Here is an 18,457-nt window from a genome sequence, read left to right as displayed (position 1 = left end):
CTCCTGTGTTCCTGCATTATATATTTATTTTAGGCTCTATTCCTTACAGCCACTGCAGCTCTCTCAGACACTGATACAAGTGCAGATGGCACAGTGAGTGTCAAACTCTCCACTGGTGTGTTGCAGCTTCATAAAACTTCTCTACCAGCAAGAGGCACTGAATTTAAAGCAAGCTCCTGCAACAACCCAAAATGTCACTCTTTCGTTCAAGTTATTTCCATTTGAAACAAAAATACCATGGTTTAGGCTCAATCAACGTACCTTACATTTCTGGTTATTTTAAGGTGTGTAAAGAAGATAAACTGGAAGATCCACAGATGTACCTAAATGAACCTGTACTTAACATGACAGCTTCCTTGGTGTTGCACCTGAAATGCTTATTTCAAGGTTCCTGCTTGTATGTTCAAGCCAACTTTATTTAAGGGAGGCTTTATTTGAGTTTCTGCCTCACTGCTCAGGAGGCAACTGGCAGACAACTGCGTGTATTAAATCATATTGGCAGCTGAAAAAGATTAACTGCAGGCAAATGAAACAGAAAACAAAACATCTCCACAGCACCAACCAGACTGCAAACAGGGACAGTGCAGAGTATCAACATGTCCCTGACTTCATGCAACCTCTACTGGAAACTCTATCTAATTCAGTTTATGAAATCACCCTTAAAACATAATTCATGTATTAAAAACCCAAAGTGTGCTACGTTATAGAATAAAAACCTCAAAAAAAACCTGGTTCCTCTGTTGCTCTTAGAAATTCAACAACTTCAACTAAAGGCCACAGATGTGTCATGTCCAAATTATTTTTAAGTGCTTTTAAATGCACTGAGCAGGAAATAATATGGGATTACAAATAATGGGGGAACTGCCTTTACTAATGGAAAATAGTACATGTACATAAAAGCAAACAAAATAAATCAACAAAAAGTTTTCCAAACTATCTTAACAGATAAAATTAAGTGCAGGAAATTAGTAAATAGAACCTGAAGGCTGCTGGAAAAATAAACTTTACACTGCAAAAACTACCCTGTCTGTGAATTCTGGAGCACTTCTCAATTGCAAACCTGTTTCCCCTCTGTGTAAACACTGCTGTCCCAATGCTACTGTCTCTGTAGCATTCCTATGACTCCAAATGATTCTGTTTTAGAAAGTTTAAAGGTGAATAAAGTTACATTTTTGAATTAATGATGCAAAACTCCCCATGGCTGTTGGGAAGGCAAACCAAGATGTTTGAGTAGTCTCAAAACTTGAACCTGCCAAACATTTTCAAAAGTTCTGCTTGAAGAAAACTTCCTATTTTCTGATGAAAATGATACAGATTTAGGCTCTCCTGGTAAAAAGCTCCTTAAAACCCACCCAGATCTACACAAATGTTGTTTCACAACAGAACATGCTTCATTTAAAGGCTTCTTTGGCAAGAAAGAGAGGTTTTAGTACTGAAGTTTTTAAACATTGTTAGAATTGCAAGAAATTAAAAGATCACAGTGAGTAATAAACATGGACACATTGGCAGAGCTTTGTTTTATAGAAATAAAAACATAATTAACATTGGGCCAGAGCCAACAGGAAATCCTCAAGGGAAAGTGAAATGTTAACTAAGCTGTGGCAGGATGCAGTTGTTTTCCCTCAAAATAACCCTATAGCTATTTGGATGGCAGAAATTGTTTTCCTTCAAGTTGTCGGTCTGTGATAAATACCAGAGCACATGAGCACAATACAGGCAAACCAAAAGTTAGAACCTAGATTAAAAAAAGAAGATATTAGGCAGAAAGAGCTTGTTTACTAATTACACACTAGTTATTCTGGGTTTTATATATACATTTAACAGCCACCTACAAGCCTCAGTCTTTCAAATCCTCATTTTCTGAAAGAGATTCCAGTTCATCACTGAGCATTCAGACAGCTCAAGTCTGGGTTTCAGCAGTGGCATCACCTTTGTGTGAAAATTGAGAGCATCACTTGGCTGTCCCCAAAAGCTGGCTGTTCATGGGCTGAGCACCCACCAGAGGGTTTTAGGTTTTCACATGAGCACCCTAAAGGAGCCCAAAGCTGAGTTGCTTTCAAATCCATTCTGATGGAAGTTCAAAGGAAGAAAAACACTGCCATGTGAGCTGCCAGTTAGTGGCACAGGATTATAAAAGGAACAGAGATGTTTAGAGCTTTCAGAACTTAGACCCAGTTCAGGTTTTTCAAACTTAAGCTCCTCATTCTCTAGTAACCAAAGACTTTAATTTGTGACCTACAATCCCCACAGGGAAACCTGTGTTATCTTCTGTTGTTTCTTTTCTCAGCTGGAGGATGCTGGAACCCTGCCAGGCTCTCCTGATGTAACAAGAACAGCAAGGCATTAAACCCACTCCTCAGCACTTAGAGGGAGGATCTGATGCTGTTTGGGAACCAAAAATCTCTTTAAATCATTTCTGTTTGCAAAACCTTTTCTCACTTCTTATTCCTCTCATATCAAAGCTGCATGAGTTAGAAATGCTAGGAAGAATTATGCACAAGTAATTTAGACTAAACCCCAAGCTAACTCAAACCCACCAGCTTTCTGCTCCTCTTTCTAAGTAATTCACCAGTGCCTTGAGAACAAGCTCCTATAACCAGCAAGGACTGTATCTATCACATTATCTATCCCATTCCCCACTCTTTTTTCCCCCTTCTTTTCCAATGGAAAATGAAACTCCTTAGAGCATTCTTCATTTTCATCAAGTGTTTACCAACATCTGCTTCCCATCAATGGCTTTTAAGTTCTGCCTTCAAAGGATCTGGAGAACTTCTGGGGATGGGTGACAACTTGAATAACAAGACTGTAACTTGGCCTCTATTTCCAAACTAATAAAGCATACACTTCAATCCCAAAAGGAACTGTTAATCCTTTGTGAACCCCTAACTAGGGCTGTGCAGCAAAATTAAAATCCACTTCTTTGCTTGCAGGACGTGTGACTGTGACAACTTCAATTTGCACCACTCCTCCCTACTTACATAGGAATGGAATCCATGATTCCTGATTAATTGTATTCCCTGAAAGTGACTGGCAGAGCCCATCATGACCCACGCAGGTGACAAAATGCCCATGGTTACTACAGAGTTCAAGAGTTGCAGGTTTTTAGATGAGCACTAACTGTGCCCTGTGGCACAGGCTCTAATAACACAATCATGCTTTGCATGGAAAAGAACTGCTGCTGGATGAACTTTTGGTTGTGGATTGCAGAAGTCTCCTGGTTGCAGGACTCTCTGCAGAGGCTGGAAATGCACAGCCGAGTGGAGAGGGAATTGGAGTAGGGAAAAGAGTTAAACAGCACAACTCCAAAGTGCAGGGCCCTGTCTGCGTGGGAGGCAGGTCACTCACTGCTTGCTTCCCATGTTTTGGCTGTCCCAGATGGGAGATATCTGTAGATGTCTCAGGTCTGTGTACATTTCCACCCAGAGCACGAGGACGCTGCTGTGCAGCTGCCACGTGCTGCCTGCGCTGGGAAAAGGGGGCTCCTGCACTCCTGCCTGCAGGGAAGGCACTGGGATCCCTTGGAAGTGCACTGCTGCTCTGTGTGTGAGAGAAGCACAGCAATGGTCCCTCTCTGGCACGGCCACAAGTAAACACAGCAGAGCTCAAGACACAAGGGACTGCTCCTCGTTTCCATTTAGACAAAAATCCTTCAAAGTATTTCCATGTTTGACCTTTATACTTGTACTGTACTAAGTGTATGGAGCGAAAATACAAAACATAAGGCTTAATTTATGCCTGATACAACTTGATCTAAATTTTAATGGCAGAACTGTATTTTAAATTGTCTTCACTGTTACTCATTTTGTACTTTCTTGCACACTGACTTAAGTATATTCTGAGAGCTGGCTTTAGTTATCTTGGAAAATTAAAAAAAGAGAGATGATCAAAGATTTGCTTATCTTAAAAGATCTTAGAATCTTTCTAGCTGACATTTTTCAAGCAGCCCAACACTCACTTTAACCTGGTCGGGGGCAGCATGAGCAGGTTGGTTACGTGTTCATAGGCAGCTTTCTGAATACGTAAAGATGCTGCTTCAAAGAAACCCTTCCTTTGCTGCTATCCATGCTCCAAAGGAATCACTGCAGATTAACACCAGCTTTTAAATTCCATTTCCAAAATCTGAAGGGCTCAGGACTGTTAAGTTTTCCTCTATAAGGTGTTAATTATGTGAATAACATTAACAATGCATTGCTGTGTATGAACAATTTCACAAGCACCAATGTAATCACCCAAAAATCACCTTAATGAAAAACAAAACCTCACCCAAACCCAACCAAAAATCCACTTTCATGATACTTTTATTACAATTCAGGAATCTGAATTCTTGTTTCATGGGTAAAGTTTTAAATATGGATTAAATAAGTTAGTCACATATGTTGGGCTGACCATATGCAAAGCCATTTAAAGATTTCTCCTTCTGAAGCATGTTATTTTATTAAAATAGGTACCCTCTACTGTTAACATATTTGACCAGAGTGGGGAACGTAAGACTATTTTTATACAGACATTAAAGCAAATTTGAATCATTCTGAAACATCAAAGAGAAAAAATGGGAATGGGAGAACAAATCCCACTTGGAGAAAAATGTGGTTAAAAAGTCAGTATTTAGCCATGACCATGATGAAACAAAAACTTGCAAACAAAACTCAGATGGAGGATTTGAAAGAGAACTGCATGATTAGATTTATTTTGGAGAGGTCAGTGGTCATGATATAGCTATAGGCTGCTAGTGTAGCTCTTATTTAAATATCTCTCTTTTAAGCATTTTTCCCATTTTTCATGCATTTTCATTCCTTGCTGCTTGTCTACAACAGCACCTTGCCTTTGATTAGAAAAATTCCTAAATGCCTAAAACCTTGTCTTTGAAACACAGCTGAAGTTAGGATAACCTAACTTCAGCCACCCTGAATATTAACACCTTGAATCAGTCCTGCTTTTTGAGAACCACATAAAATCCAGGATGCTGCCTGTGCCCGACCCCTGAGAAGAGAACCATTTCTTCATAAAAGACAACAAACTGGACAGAGAAACAGCAGCTGCCTAAATTCATTCAATTGTTAACAAACATCTGTTGCCAAGAGATGCTTTGCAGAAAAGAAACAGATGCAGACCGTCTAAGCACACCGAGCCTGCGCAGTGGGGACAGCAGACAAATAACAGAAGAAAGGTTTGCCAAAAGCCCCCAGCCTCTCAAATGGCTGAATTAAAAGGTGTTAAATAACTGTGGAAGAGATGGTAAAGTGAACATGGATCCACAATCTAAGAACCTACCACGCTATTGACCAAATATTGTTTCAAGCCTTTCTTACATTCATTTCAATCATGGAAATTTGTGTCAGGTTCCATGGATTCCTCCCTCAAGACAAGACAGCTTCAGAGTAAAGGAATAAACCTCTTCTGGACATAAACACAGGATTTCTACCCAACACACCGAGAGAACAGACAGCATTCAGCAATTGGTACTGGTATAACGTATCTCTTAAACCTGTTTTATGAAGTATTTCACAAAACTGTTGTCATACCTGGGCCAAGCAGCGGGGACCGGTTCGGCTGGGCACTTGACTGGTGCGATGGCTGAGGTTCAACCATGTTGGTGTTGATAATGGTGCTAGTGGTGGTGGTGTTGGTTGTGGTACTGCTCTGAATTATAGGATTATTTCTATCCCACATGTTTACAGTCTTGTTGTTGTTGTAATTTGGGTCGCCCCAAGCTGAGGTACCATCATCAATTTCCATCTTGCGGCGAATGGACGGTGGAGATGGCTCTTCCCAGCCAGTTGCCTCACAGTTCTCTTTTTGTTTGGCTGGCACTGGCCCACCAACCCACCCTGACCCCGTCTGTTTTACAGAAGCAGCTCCTCCCCAGTTACTCACATTGTTGTCCTGGGGTTTATTAGCCCAATTTTGTTGGGGGCCTGGCTTTAAAGATTCCCCCCAACTTGTACCTGTATTAGCCTTGCTGTTTGTGCCATTCCCCCACCCACTGGTCCCAGACTTTGTGGAATCATTCCAGCCAGACCCCGATCTATTATCAGAATCCCATCCAGATCCATTCTTCTTCCCATCACCCAAGTGTCCAGGAACAGATGATGAATCTGTCCAGTCTCCACCTCCTGAAGTCCAGCTTGGATTTGATTTCTGTCCATCTCCCCAGTTTTGAGATTTGGGTTTCTGAGGTTCACCCCAGGTAGGTGATTTGTCCTCCTGATTTGCGGTCCCACTCCAAGCGTGGCCGCTTTTGGCAGCAGCAGCATTATTAACAGTAGTAGAGCTTGCTGACTCTCCCCACCCCCCTGGGCCATTTGGTGCTTTGTTGTTATTGTCTCCCCAACCTGTATTTGTTGGAACAGCTGCCGGTGGAGAGTTGACCCACCCAGATACTGAAGAGGTATTTGTACTGTTCATGATGGACCCATCGTTCTTCCCCCCTGAGTTTGAAGATTGAGTAGCTGCACAACCCCAGGCCTCAGTTCCATTGTCATTCTTCCGTTCAGACCTTGGGGACTCTTCAAATTCCCAGGCAGTGTTTTGCTTCACAGGGGTCTGTCCCCACCCCGTATTGGACAGGACCCTGGGGTCAAGGTCATTTCTTGGCAACTGAACTTGCCCTTGGTCTATCATCCCTTTGTCTCTCCTCCTGCCCTCTCCAGCCCCCTCCCTCCCAGTACTGCCTTCATTTTGACTCCCACCGCTGTCGTTGCTTCCTTCACTAGCCGTGGTGCCAGATGCTGCAGCTTTGGCCCAAGAGTTCATTTGTTCATTGCCCTGCTGCATGGCAGGATTCGGACTGGCAACACTCGAGCTATCCCACCCTGTTGATCCTTTCCCATTGATGTCACTATTGGAATGCTGGTTTGGGGGTTTGCCCCACTCCCCGTTGACACCGTTGCTGGCGCTGCGGTTGGGGTGGCCCCAGGCTCCAGAATGCACACTGCCAACCCCACCGCCACCCCTGCCCCATGCCAGGACCCCGGGGCCGGAGGGAGGCCCCGAGTCCCACGCGTTCGCTCCGTTTCCTTCCTTTTGCACAGCACTGCTGGATCCGTTTTGTTTAGCACTTAATGCTGAGTTCACAGTGTCTCCATTCCCCTGACTGAACCCAGAATTGCTGTTTCCTGCGGCAGGATTACCTGGGGACATGCCCCATACTGAACTGCCCATTCCTTCACCACTGCCCCCGCTGACTTGAGAAACCGCTGTTCCGTTAGCACCAGGAAGGCCTTGCAGGTGGGGCGGGATGATGGCCCCCATGCCCACGGCCATCCCCCAGTTCGGCAGTCCGTTTGTCTGCATTGCATTGATAGGGTTTGGTGAAGAGTTCATGGGGTTAGTGTTATTTGGTCCATCAGTGTTAAGGTTCTGAGGTTGTACGCTGAAAGACACATTCTGAGAAGTGGACGTTTGTGGTTCTGTGCTCTCTTGCGGCAGCAAGTTTCCCCAAGCACCTAAGGTGCCTGTTGGGTTCCCATTCTGGTTGCCCATGTTCTGACCTATGGCACTGACTGGACTGCAAATACTGGAAGGGTTGCCTGCTCCCACAGTTCCTTCATGTCCAAGTACAGGCCAGGCAGCTGGATTGGCATTAGGGTTAAGGTTAAGATTAATGCCAGCATTCGAGTTGGAAGCACCCCAGCAGTTCTGACTTCTACCGTCTCCCATCATGTTGTCCATCTTTCCATCCCCACCACTGGCAGAGCAGTGAGCTAGGCCAGAGCTGGAGCCCGCAGCCACCCCCCACACCCTGGCCGAGCCGCCGTTGCCGTTTGCTCCACCAGCTCCAAGGGCACTCTGGTTAGAAGTGCTTTGGACGAGTGCTCCGTTGGCGCCATTATTGCCATTAGTTTTCTTTGTATGTCCAGTGAAGTTGCCTTGGGCACTCCCTGTAGCCATGCTACTGTTCTCTGAGCCACAGTTGGAGGCAGAGTCAGTGTCTGTAGTACATTCTGAGGCAGACTCAGTCTCAGCTCCGGTAATGGAAGGCCACGCTTCCTTGTCAGTCCTGTCTATTATCACTTTATCCCAGCTGCAGTTGCCTTCACTCCTGAAAGCGGGCTGCTGTCCCCAGTGGGAATTCTCATAATGGTCTCCCAATCCACTGTGGCTGAGATCTGAAAGGATCCAAGGTTAAAAATGAGTCCACTTGTTCAAGCACTGCAAAAGTCCTCTATTAAAAGCACTGTTTTACATCACTAGTTACAACACTACATTCTGCTAAAATTTAGAGTACATTCTCTAACATAATACAGCAATTTTCCTCACTACAATGGAGCACAATGCTCGTATTAACTTGTTTGGTTGCTTTTTTTTTTTTTTTTTAGTCTGGCAAAACTCTCAATTAAAATAACTGAACAATTTCATTTTAGAACACAGCAAGTGTTTTGTAGCCCCCAGTGTACCAGTAAAAATAATAAGCAGGCAATAAATAAGAAGAGCAAATATACTAATCTCTGTGAAAAGTCTAAAAAGCAAATTTGGAAAAAACACAGAAGAGTACCTAGCAGACTTTTACCATTTATTTTGACTCAATTTTCATTCTTCAGAGAAACACAATGAAAGAGCATCCAATAAAAAAATGTAAAATGTCAGCCTGCCCTGAGATATTACATACACACACATATCACAACACACTGAATTCATACTGCATTTAGGTTTGCAACCCTTCCTGGAAACAAAGAAACAAATACAGACAGCAACCTTTACTGTTAGGTGCCAATTATAAACACCACCAATGTATATTTTAGCAGAGAACTTGGGCTCTTGAAAAAACTGACAGTTTTGTCAGGAAACTTACCTCTCACAAGCTTTACTTGTGGTTTATACATCATTTTGCATTTGTACACACAATCCCCTGTGTCCCCAGGCCAATGAAAAGTGATGCTGTGCCTTTTCAGCACTGTCACATCCTCAAGCACAAACACTAACCCAAAAAATTAACCAAAAGCTCTTGAGCACCTGCTTGCTCACCAGGGTATGACAATAAACTGGAAAGCACAACACGTCTCATGTTAAGAACTCAAGCTTTGGTCAAGGTTTTGCTTTTCCCTTCCATCCCAAATGCTCTGTACAAGATTATTTATCTTTCTTTTGATAGGAATTGGATAACAAGCATTTCAGTCTGATGCAAGAGGTCTGTATGGGAGACAATCTGCAGAAGAACTCCTCTTAGCTGCTTGCACATATCAAAGTAACCAATTTTGGATGTCAATTATTTTTACTTGCTTTAAATCTGCTGAAACATGGCTTCTACTCCTTGTGATTTGTGAATAAAATGAATATTTTTGTGGGGAAGATGGATGCAACAAATCCCCCAAACAAGTTGTTAACAACAAATGCCTACTATGAATTAATTTAAATCACAGATATGTTGGTGTGATTAGCTCCTCTAATTAGAGGTGTTCTGATACTGCCAGAATTACTCCCAAGATTAGAAAAAGCTCTCTCTCTCTGACAAAGTCTTGTTCACACATTTTACCTGTAGCTTTTTAAGGTGATGACTTGGTTGCCTTATGAAGATTTTGCAAGATGAAGAAATAACATGCTAAACCAACCCAAATTGCTTTTTTAAAAAAATTAAATTAATTGAAGTAGAAGAAAGGATTTTAGAGAAAGGAAAAACACTCTTAGTTCATCACCTATCTTCTCATGATACCAGGAAAAAGCCTGTATCAGAGAAAGACTATTAAATAATCAAAGAAAATAGAATTGCTTGGGTTTGAAGGGACCTTAAAAATCATCTCATTCCACCCTCTGCCATGGGCAGGGACACCTCCCACTGTCCCAGGCTGCTCCAAGCCCTGTCCAACCTGGCCTGGGACACTTCCAGGGATCCAGGGGCAGCCACAGCTTCTCTGGGCACCCTGTGCCTTTCCACCCTCACAGGGAAGAATTTCCTCCATAACTGACAAGCACATGACAAATGTGAAAGAATGTGAACAGAACCACTTGGATTTACCTGGATTCCTTCCTCTACATGCAATGGCTGGAAAGGAAGAAAGCATCCTGTTATTCCTGGGTACAGCCACTGCTACAGCACAGAGCTGGGGGAGCACATTGAACATTTACCTGATCTAGATTTGCTACACAGGTGTTAAACAGAGACCAGAATCCCAGATAAGACACTGAAGGGGAAGGCAGGCTGTGCAAGGACTTAATAAGGGTCAGCAGGGTCAGAGAAATGAGCCGAGGAACATTCTTAGCAGAGCAGGAATGAACAAAGGGAAAAAAGCAGCAGCAGGCCAGGCCAGAAGATAAGAAGTTGAGGCAACCAAGGAATCAGATAAGAGGAGTTATAAGAGATTTTTTTCAACCCTGTGGGTGGTGCGACTCGGGGCTGCATTTGAGCCTTGACAGAAGGATTTGAAAGTGGCTGGAAATACAATTTTCCAATGAAAGGTCTCCTCAAGGCTGAAAACTCAGCTCTGTGTGTGGGTGCTGCCTGAGCAGAGCCCGGCAGGGCAGGCTGGGGAAGGAGGATCAGGAGAGCGCCCAGGATGTCTCCACACTCACAGCAACAGCACCACGGCTCACAAGATGAGATGAAAGGGAGCTGCTTGTTTAATCAGTTCCCTTCTCCTCTCCCCCAAAGATGGTGGTTAAAGCAGTGCTCAAATTTGAGAGCACTTAGGAGACAAAATAAAGGGAAGGGGTGGGATTGAAGATGAAAAAATAGCTTAGAATGATTGCTGAGAGTAGGGAGCAAAACAATTTGTTAAATAAGAGACCAGATCCTCAGGAGCAGTAAGAGAAGCCAAGAAGAAAAGAAAATTATGATGGAGAAGAACTGTAAAACCCAACAGATGTCCATATTAAGAGTAGAAAATGGCCAAGTCCCTGGGCTTGGCCAAACACAGCTTGGCAGGATCCCACCAGGAATGTGCAGCTCCAACCCCTGGGCTTCCCAAGGCTTTGCAAATCCAAGTGCTCCCTTTCCTGTCTCATCAGCACAGTCGTTCTTCCTGAGGTTCAGATGATTCCCTCAACAGTAACCAGTGGCTAATCTGGAAGTGGTGACTTTGGTGGGGTTGCAGTAATTCCATGGAGGGGATGTGAACTCAGCGATCCCCTGCGGAGCAGCAGCTCCTGGTGCTGCGCCTTCCCTGCTCCGCAGGGAGCAGGATCCCACTGGCACCTTCCACAAGCCATGGTTCAAAAATCAGAGATGAAACTATGCAGTAACCTCAGTGTCCAACAACACCCACTGGAACAATCGGTCGTAACACCAAGGCTGCTGTCATAAAGCTCGCAAGAAAAAGGACAGATGAAGAAAATGGGGAAAAAAAATTTCACAGCATGAACAGAAACCCACAAAAAATGGGGCTTAGCTGTCAGACCAACCAAGAGTTTGAATACAGATCTTGAAGAGAGTAAGTTTTATATTCTTGCCTCTAGAAGCAATAACAAATAGGTGTCTTTCCATTTTCTTTTAACTAAAAGGGGCTTGTTGCTATGAAATAAATAATGAGTAGCACAGTCTCACTTAATCTGTAACCACCTTAAACATTTGGTAAAAATAATGAATGCAAAATATTTTATATGATTAAAGCCAGAGAACTTTTCTGTTTGTTTGGGTTTTTTTTTTTTTTTTTTTTGAAAATGCAGATTTCCTCCAACTTTCTAGGAAACTAACTCTTCACAGAAATTCACAATATTTTCTTTTCAAAGTTGTTAAGATTTAAATGGGAAACCCGTTTCAATCTTAAGAATCGGTTCCTCTTTATATATGCAAAGATGTGAAATAAAAGCACCGAGTCCACCAGAAGCATTTCTATCCCTACTCTGTGAGCTGAGCAAAGACTGTAAACAAGGCACAAGGAACAGGAACCACAGGTATTCCATGTTAGCAAATCCTAGTGCTGAGACACCACAAAGTGAAAACTATTCTTAAATTAATATTTTGTGTTTCAATATCTTAATTATGCATCTTTTATAAAATATCGTTCCCCTGATCAACAACATTTCCTTAGCCATCAGGAAGGAAATATTAACTTGAGGATAATTGCTCAAATTTGTTTTTAACAAGCACAGAACTTCTGTCCAACTGCAACCATACACATGCCCTGGAAAATGCACAGCTCTGAGCAGTATAACCAATAGCACGAGGGGGTTGTTTTGTTTTGGATTGCTGTGTTTTTACATAATATCCTTAATGGGGTGGGAGGAGATTGCTGGTGTTATTACGTACTGTAGCCAACATACTTGACCAGCTTCAATTCAGTACTTATTAAAAACAGAAAACATTTTTGGCTGTGTTGGGTAATGAATAATTAGTTGCAAAATCAGTTTAATATTTACATAGATTACAAATGCAAAATATGAGTAGAGTGAAATGGGAGAAGCTGTTGCATGCATTTCTTAGAAAAGCAAAATAATTTGCCTGCACAAGCAGTGGACCCCAAACTTTCCTCCTCCTCTGAAAATCTCATTTACAATCATTCAATTTTTTTTTATTCAGGTGAGTTGAAAGTAACTGTGTCTTCATAGCTTCCATTGCAATAATTAGCTCAAGTGCTGTGCAGTAAAACCCTGTCTCCCCAACTATAACACAACATTCAGCTGACTTGGGAACCAAAGTATGGACAGGGTACGAAATGGCAAAGCCTGGGATAAACTTTTAATGGAACATTACTAATAAATTGTGCTCACCCCATTTTAAATCAGATCTAACAGCGACTCTTCTCTTATTACTCGTTTTATTTTTCAGTCCACGTTCGTCACGTAACAACAACCAGACCCCCTGGCCCGCCCTGTGCTGCCCAAAGGACAGATGACAGACGGTGCTCCCTGCTCTGACATGCAGAACACAGAAAAATCCCAAGGGCCACTGACAGTCCCACTGGGGATTTTCCTTGGCTCACAAAGGTTAGTGATCCTGAGTCAGAATATGAGGAAAAAACGGGCAAATTACTTTCTCTCCCCCCATCAAAATATAGTTTTCAATTCAACATGAGCAGATCTTTAAAATACTATAAATGAGTTTTTCCAAATCTGAATTAAATAGGAATTGCCAGGAACATTTTAAGTGCTAAATCAAATGTAGCCTAATTTCATAAGGAAAACATGACATAAGCATCTGTTCTGAAGCACAAAATATAATAAAGCAGAAAATTTGGGCATTGTAGTGCTACCATTTCAGGTTACCTGCTATGTCTCTAGGCATAGAGACAGATTCGAAAACTGGCATCTATCTGAAACCTCTAAAAAGCTCACTCACAAGTCTCATGGATTGAGGAAGCTGAAATCTTGCACAGCACACGTAATGTGGAAAGGCAGAAAAGAGATGGAAGCATTGAATAAAGCAGCTTTATTTATTTTAAAACTAAACCATAGCTAAGCCCACACGGGGGAAAGCCTGTTATCCCCTTTTCATTTTCTGCACTACGACATTCAAACGTAGCTCCTTCCCTCTGATGCTGAAAGCTTTCAAATGCATTAAGAAAACAAGCAAAAATAAACAAGATTTTTCATTATTAGTAGAGATTCCACTAAATGCTACCTCTCTGACACAAAAGCAGCAGTAGAAAACACCAAATCATTGCATTTTTCTGCTCAGTGCAACATATCTTTACAAGCAGCTCGCTGCAAAGACGCCATTTTATCAAACCTGAAACGCAGCCAAAAGCTCAGGACGCTGTGCTGCTGCTCTCTCGCTGAAATGTTATGTAATAAATTGATTTAACAGAAGCAGATGCTATTTTCTCAGGGTTAGGGTTACTTTCTCTCTTTTTTTGGCTCTAAAAAGGGCTGATGGGTAATAAAATACCTGAAGAAAGGAGCCGCCCAACCATCCTAGGAGACGCTACATTGTGTGCAGAGCTGTTTCTACTCCTGCCTCTACGTTCTCCAGGGCTCCCGGCTTCAATATGTCGGCTGTGTACAGTGTAAGCCTCATCCTGTAGAGCTGCCAAGAAAATCTCTCTGTGCGAGCGCGCGCCCAGACAACCTGCGAGCTCGGCCGGGCCTCGGCTGCACTGGCTATGGAAATGCCCTTTCCACGCACAGCCCTCCTCCCCCTTCGCCGAGCTCCGCTCCCCGGCTCTAGGTGAAGGTATCAACAGAGCAGGATTTTTAAGCTTTGATTATCTAATTGCAGCTGACACTAAACCGATCTTCCTTCCTCTTTAAATTCTTTCAACTGTCACAAAACATTTTCACTTCGGGACCCAGCTACAATTAGCGCCCGTAGCCGCTTTTCTGCCGCTTTTGAAAGTCAGCCAAGAGAAGACGCGGGCGCTGCCGAACGCCTGCCCCGGCTCCTGCCTCCTGCCCAGTGTCCTCCTCCTTCCTCCTGCCCCAGCTCCTGCCCAGTGTCCTCCTCCTTCCTCCTGCCCCAGCTCCTGCCCAGTGTCCTCCTCCTTCCTCCTGCCCCAGCTCCTGCCCAGTGTCCTCCTCCTGCCCAGTGCCTTCCTCCCTCTGCCAGCCCCATCTCTCCTGCCTCTTGCCTTCCTCCTTTTCCCAGCCCTATCTGTGCCTCCTGTCCATTGCCTTCCTCCCTCTCCCAGTTCCATCTCCTGCCTCTTGCCCAGTGCCTTCCTCCCTCTCCCAGCCCCATCTGTGCTTCCTGCCCAGTGCCTTCCTCCCTCTCCCAGCTCCATCTCCTGCCCATCACCCTCCTCCCTGCTCCAGTACCAGCTCCTGCCTCATCGTTCTCCTCCCTGCCCTGGCTCTTTCCTGTGCCAAGCGTCCTCTCCCCTGCCCCAGCTCCCGCCAGCCGCCCTCCTCCCTGCCCCAGCGGCAGCTCCCAAGTCCCAGATGTACCCTGGACTGCTGCCAAGCCCTTAATGACTTCCCTGCCTCTATCTAAACCAGCTCTAAGTGGCAAATGCGAGCGCATTAATCAGCAGCGCAGTTGTTTATAGAGGCAGGGAAGAGCTGCCCGAACAATGCGGCAGCAGCGGGCGCTGGCTGCGCTTGCACAGCGGCACCGACCATCTTGGAACACCCTGGGCTGGGAGCCTCGGCTCCCTCCAAGGCACGGGAACACACAGAGTGAGCAGAATGGGGTCAGCCTTACATTTTTAGGGCCTAGAGATCATCATAAATGCTGAGATTGCACGTAGAGGGCTGTTATCAGTGCCCACATGCAAATCTCGAAGGCTAATTCACACAAACTTCCCAGCATGTCCAATACACTCCTTTATGATTATCTCCCCTCCTACCTGCCCCAAATACATATTAATGATGTGGTAAATGGGGCACGTTTCAACTTTGCTGTTTCAGCTCCTGCCAGGGGCTCATCGGAGCGGTGTTGCCCCTCTGTCCTGGACCTCACCACGATGGCTCTTTAAAGCTCTGGCCACACTCTCAGGGTCGCTGCCACTTCACCACCGAGGCACAATCGCTGCTGCTATTCTTGGCTCGAGAACTTCTCCACTGAAGGACTCCTGAAAATAGTTGGTTTCCTCCTGAAGACATTTATTTTCTGTTTCTCTGCAATAGTCTCTGAATACTGGTCGGGTTCAACCTCATTTCAGAAACAACAGATAAATGGAAACCAAATCTGTTTGGTTTTGTTTCTATTCAGAAAATGATTTCAAATGCACCCAGGAACTAGGCTTGAGAGCCAATTTCGCAAGAACAGTTTTAAGTGGAACTATTGTTGTGGTATATTACATTCCTTTAAACTAACTATACATGATGGAAATTTCCATTAGTTAAAATGATACATCAAAACTGGGCTCCTTGTATTTTTCCTATAAATAACACAAACTTCCTATAATCAACTTCAATTTATGAAGACAAGTACTTACATAAGGCACCTATTGAAGGGGACTGTTTTTGCCAGTCAGGGTACACAGAAAGGCAAAGAACCCCAAGAAATTAGTCAGAGCCTACTAAAAAGCTTGGGAGCAAAATGAAGTGCAGCTTCCAACTAACTGTGCTGGCAGAGCTCATCCTTTCCCTTCCTGTCTTGGACCAACTTTGATGGGGAGTGTGCCTCATAAATTTGAAATTCGTAATTATTAATACCTGAAGATTAAAAATGGGGATTTGAGAGGTGATGCAGCCTGCTCACCTGGTCTAAGGAACTATTCCCGATGCACACAAGGTGATGTTATCCCAACCTAGCAAGGAAGGCCTCCAGCAATGGAGCCTGCACATTCCCAAATGCTCTATCTCACTTCTCAAGATCACTTTCATACCAGCATGATTTTCCTAATGTCCACCCTCAATCTTCCTTGTTGAAATTTTAGCCCATAATTTCTTATCTGATCCATCACAGGCACACAGAAGGCATCATTTCCTTCCCTGCAGCAGCCATTTAGGTATCTCTGCGTCTATAATTCCAATCTTTTCACTGAGGAGCTCTGATTCCTTCCCTCTTTGCAAGGCTTTTCTCAAAGATCTCTACCCATTCCTGTTGCATTCCTCTGCTTCTTCCAAGTGGTTCCTTCTGAAGCACAGTACCTCCAGCTGCAATGTTCAGAGGTCCCTCTGGAAGCAGTGCTGCCTCTATCCCTCAGTGACTGTTCTTTTTTTAACACATTAATCAAGTTTACCCTGTGACCAGCCCCGTTTTTGCATTGTGAGATCCACACGTGTATTTGGGTACAGAGCTGCTCTGGCCAAAATAAAGAAACTTTCATATTTTTTTATTTCTTACCCAATTACACAGTAGTGTCACCACTATTCCATACTGTAATTTTGCCTTTCTATTCCCTAGCACTCCTCTCCAGTTGGTCTCGATCTAAAATTTATGGAAGGTTGTTGTTTAACTAACCCCTTTGGCATAACCTGCTCTCCACAAACCCCAGTGACTCTGCATTTCTCTCCTGAAAAGTTCAACATGCACAGAAATGGCTGCTTTGGGGTTTTTTTCCCTAGGATCATTCTAACAGTTACTCTGACTGATTTACAATTCCTTAGTTCTAACTTTCTCACCTCTTAACATTGTTTGGCTTTTTTCTCTTTTGTAGTTTTCATACTCTTAAAGTGACCACATTGCTCCAATCCATCCTCTGCTTAGTCTGCTACATGCTGAAGGATGCACATGATGCCATGACATTATTTCCAGACAACTGGAAACTCTTATTTCCTGAAGTCTCTAACTCACTGCAGCTTTAGTTCTAAGTTTACAGATGAAAGGGAAAGGTATTTAAAGTATTCCTCATGCGACCCATCAGTGGTTGCCTCTGTCCCACTGACCTTGCTTTTACTACTGACTCACTTATGAAAGAGTTAGCTTTTTGTTCTTTGGGGCTTCCTTTCCTCAAAACTGCTACTAATGTCTTTATTTCTTTCTAGTAGCATTGTATATAATTCCTGAGCTGTAAAAATTCAGCTTTCCTGTAATTTTCACTGACCTTAGCATCTGGGACTTTCTCCTCTTCCCCAGGACTGAACTCCCACCTATCCCTGGTCACTTTGACCATAGTTTTGTTGTACCTTTTATTTCTCCACCATCAGGACAGGTCCTGCTACTTGGTCATACTTTGTCAGAAACTGCCACCTGCACATTTGACCACCTTGCCAGGCTGTTTCCTGACCTTTCCTTCCTCACAGACACCTGGGCAGTTCCTGTCCCTGGCTGTCCCTGCAGCACAGCCATCCACAGTGAAGCTGTGAGATGCAGCTCTGCAGCTCCTGAAGCAAAAGCAGCCACTTTTGAGCCATCAAGCTTTTGCACAGCCCCACTCTTTGAAACTGAGGACAGCAAAAAACACCTCAGTTATTTATCCTTCACAGATTTCTATTTTTTCTTTCTCCCTGTGCAATACTCTAATCACTGTCAAAGAGATTTGAAGCAGCAGATTTATTTTTCATGCGCTGCTGCCTGATGTCAGATAACATCCACAATACAGAAAAATTCGTTCCAAAGATTAGTTTACTGATGAGTTTTTACCATAATTTTCATTCCTAATGCCTGTATTTGGGCTACACAGAGATTGCCACTTCCTTGTTTTCAAAGCATTATAAGGAGTTTTTGAAGTTTTTGATGGGAGACAAAACTCTAAACTAGCTGAGACTCATTTCCCACAACTTTCCTGTCACTGCAGTTCAGAAAATGTTCCTCACCCAGGAGAAAGAACCATAGGTGAGATCCCTTCTCTGTGTTATCTGCTACATTTATGGCCCTGTGTGATGTTTTAACTTCCTTTTGTCTAAACCTACACCTGGCACCAGTGACCTTTGGGAACACTGGAAATCCCAGGGCCACAGATCACACATCAAGTGCTACCAAATGCTGAACAAAGCCCTGAGAAACAACATGAGAAGACAGAAACACAATCACCTCCTACACCTGAATATCCCCTTACAGCACTAATTGAGTGAGACTAGTGCCAAAAAACGTAAACAAGCCAAATTCTTGATGCTGGTAGTTTTTCAAATTTCTGGTAATTTTTCAAATAACCAGAATTTGCCAAATTCTGCTAATTTTCCCCATGATTTGATCCCAGTAGTAGAAAACTTTCCCACAGCCACGTTACAGAAATGTGTGTACAGTGATGTACAGTGGACT

At 43.6% G+C, this 18,457-nt stretch overlaps 1 protein-coding gene across 10 annotated transcripts in view; it reads right to left on the bottom strand.

The window, feature by feature from the left end:
* The window catches only part of TNRC6C (trinucleotide repeat containing adaptor 6C), a 99,425-nt gene that overhangs the window by 29,513 nt on the left and 51,455 nt on the right, over nt 1-18,457 (bottom strand). For all 10 annotated transcript variants that reach the window (XM_053994621.1, XM_053994617.1, XM_053994619.1 and 7 more), the window contains exon 5: nt 5,523-8,108. In XM_053994621.1, coding sequence (XP_053850596.1) covers nt 5,523-8,108 — 2,586 coding nt within the window. The remainder of the gene's footprint in view (nt 1-5,522; nt 8,109-18,457) is intronic.

Source organism: Vidua macroura, chromosome 19 (genome assembly GCF_024509145.1).
Source record: "Vidua macroura isolate BioBank_ID:100142 chromosome 19, ASM2450914v1, whole genome shotgun sequence".
In the NCBI taxonomy this organism is placed as follows: Eukaryota; Metazoa; Chordata; class Aves; order Passeriformes; family Viduidae; genus Vidua; species Vidua macroura.
Note: the sequence above shows the minus strand (reverse complement) of the source record. Positions and strands in the feature narration are given on the sequence as shown.